At 40.1% G+C, this 2,602-nt stretch overlaps 1 protein-coding gene across 1 annotated transcript; it reads right to left on the reverse strand.

Moving 5' to 3' along the window:
• Positions 1 to 605: 605 nt before the first annotated feature.
• LOC110865263 (cysteine-rich receptor-like protein kinase 28) lies at positions 606 to 2,087 on the reverse strand. The gene is made up of 3 exons (XM_022114500.2): positions 1,364 to 2,087; positions 978 to 1,169; positions 606 to 745 (listed from the first exon to the last, which is right to left on the reverse strand). Exons 1-3 carry the CDS (start codon positions 1,749 to 1,751, stop codon positions 606 to 608), a joined length of 720 nt encoding a protein of 239 aa, XP_021970192.1. The 5' UTR covers positions 1,752 to 2,087.
• Between the last annotated feature and the right edge of the window lie 515 nt (positions 2,088 to 2,602).

Here is a 2,602-nt window from a genome sequence, read left to right on the forward strand (position 1 = left end):
TTTCGTCACGACAAGGGATGCAGGCAAGACGACGATGCGGCTAACACCGCATCTCGCGTATTCCTTGATCACAAGTAGGAGACGCGGTAACTTCAGATGTTACCGCACGTAGCGATGCGGCTTGCACCGCATCCTATGTACTCAAGCAAGTGGTACTGACACCACAGTGCAAGTGGCACCAATGGCAGTTACCTGTCAGAGCTACGTAAGCAATGGACTGACGTGGCATAACCTCCATAACCGACGAGCCTGACACACCTGAAAAGGGGCAGCACGTCGTCAGTCCATCCATCATCATCCTCCTTCACTCCTCGGCTATAAATACCAACCCCAAACCAGGTTTGAGGTATCTTCTCACAACTCTCTCACTACTACTATCTTACTTTGCTTCCCAAGCAAACTACTGATTCTCACGCCGGAGAGTGGTAACAAGGAGCACCCCCCACCCCATCCTCCTTGTTACGAGTCACGGCTTGTTTCCTTGTGCAGGAGATCAACCACCGGTGATCCAGCCAGCGATCCTCGAGAGGAAGGGATTAACCCTTCTTGACGAGACCAGTGTGTTAACCCTGCCCGGTTAACCATTGTTTCATCAGGCCGGAACCCTAGTTCCAAATTATGTCGCCGCCTCCCTTAGATCTCGTACCTCTCCCGATCTTGTTCTTTTGAGAAAAAGTAGTTTGTTGCAACTTCAATCGTCTTAAAATCGTATTGCAAAGATGTACGCTAATAGTCTCCATTCCAACTAAACAATTACAATAAGATATGAAAAAGATAACTTTCAGACTTAATTTAAAGATTCGTATAGAAGTCGCTTTTCAAATAGTCTATCACGGGAATGATCACATACTATACTATAATGTTTTTCTTATTGGTTTTGCGAGAATAACTATAATCAACAATGAAAATTCAAACACTATAAAGCAAAAAGTAAAAACATCATCAGTGTAGTGATATTTATGAATACAAAAATTTACCAGTGTCATTAGTTGAACTTAGTGTCCGTTTCGTAATTAGAGTAGAGAAGCTAGCAGTTTCTTTCTTTGACACACCGTCCTTTTGCCATATTTTTGTAAGAAAGAACCAGATGCCGATTCGAATCAACCCAACAGAGACACATACCACGGGAACGACCACATAAATTATTCTTGCAGTGCTGTTCTTTTTGCCTGCCAGAGTATGGGGTTTTAATTTTAAAAACTTGTAATGCTCAATTGAATTAAAATCAAACAACAAAATCATTAAAGCCAGTTACTGAGAAGTCCTATCACTTATTCACATTTCACATATGAAATCAAATTCCAATGCTAGCATATACAATAGACAAACAGCATTGCAAATTTGCAATAACTACAATCAGTACCTCGAGTCAACTTCGAAGGGACCGAAATAAGCAGAGGATCATTATAAAAATGCTCATTCGAATACCTCACAAAGCAATTCGGATAAAACACCCTTGCTGCCACTATACCACTACAACAACCACGTAGCTCCCCAACTGCACCATCCAAACACTCACTGCACTGCTCCTTAGACAAATCAGGTGTATATTGCATCATCCCGTAGATGGTCACCGAATATGGCCCAAACGACACACTTCCAACCGCTAATTTCCTAAACGAATCTCCTCCGGCAACTTCCGCCTGTAACCTAACCGTCAAATTACTCAAAGCACTATCAAACTCACCGGAATCCGAAACCCTAGCCGTGTTAAACAACTCGGCGAACGTATTGTATGAATTGAAGCTCATATGGCATGATTTTCCAATTGATTTATTGTATTTACAGATTCAATACATGCATAAGACTTTATTTCCTCTTAAAGTGGAGCTATAACACAAATCTGTGTTGTTTGACCGTGAGAATCTAGGGTTTAATATGAGGGAAGCTGGATGCATTCTTTCCCAAAATTCATGATTCCCCTGAGAGTTAACCCAATGTAGTAAATTAAAGATGGCCTAAATTTAAATTTCGTGAAGAAAAACACCGAAGATTGAAACAGCTAAGAAACTGGTACATCAGAGCAACGATATACATAACCTGGTTTGGAATCGGCAGTCCGTTACAATCAGCAGTCGGTACTGGCGGTGGTGTCAATCAACGATGATCAGTAGCAGATGGAAGGGAGTCGGTAGTGGCGGTGGTGCGCAAGCTGGTCTGTTCTGGAGAGTACGGAGAGGAGGAACAGAGAAGCAAATCGTATGCGTGGATAATCTAGTTGCATGATCTTTGAAATTACAAAAACACCCTCAAATACTGTAGCAAACACCTGTTGTAAATTGATATATATAATAATGTAAAGAGGACAAGAGATATACTGTATATGTCTAGGTCAGGGTTAGGGTTGGAACTTGGAAGCGAAGTAAACGTGTAGTTTATAAACCGTTTGATGAAAAGTTCGTTTCTATACGTTTATTTAATAAATGAAATATGAACAAAAATATATTTGTTTAAGAACAAACGTAAATAGAGCTGTGTTTTATGTTTTTGAACGTTTAGTAACGTCTTCGATTATGCTCGTTTGTGTTTGATTGCTCATTATCGTTTTTAATTTTTATATTTTATTTAAACATTTCGAAATTCTCACTAATATAATAAATAA

This window comes from Helianthus annuus, chromosome 6 (genome assembly GCF_002127325.2).
Source record: "Helianthus annuus cultivar XRQ/B chromosome 6, HanXRQr2.0-SUNRISE, whole genome shotgun sequence".
NCBI lineage: Eukaryota > Viridiplantae > Streptophyta > Magnoliopsida > Asterales > Asteraceae > Helianthus > Helianthus annuus.

Coding starts and splice junctions, on each gene's coding strand:
- LOC110865263 (XM_022114500.2), bottom strand. CDS start 1,751: ATGAGCTTCAATTCATACAATACGTTCGCCGAGTTGTTTAACACGGCT. Junction 1,170..1,363: donor CCCTTCGAAGTTGACTCGAG/GTACTGATTGTA, acceptor ATACTCTGGCAG/GCAAAAAGAACAGCACTGCA. Junction 746..977: donor AAGTTCAACTAATGACACTG/GTAAATTTTTGT, acceptor GTAATTGTTTAG/TTGGAATGGAGACTATTAGC.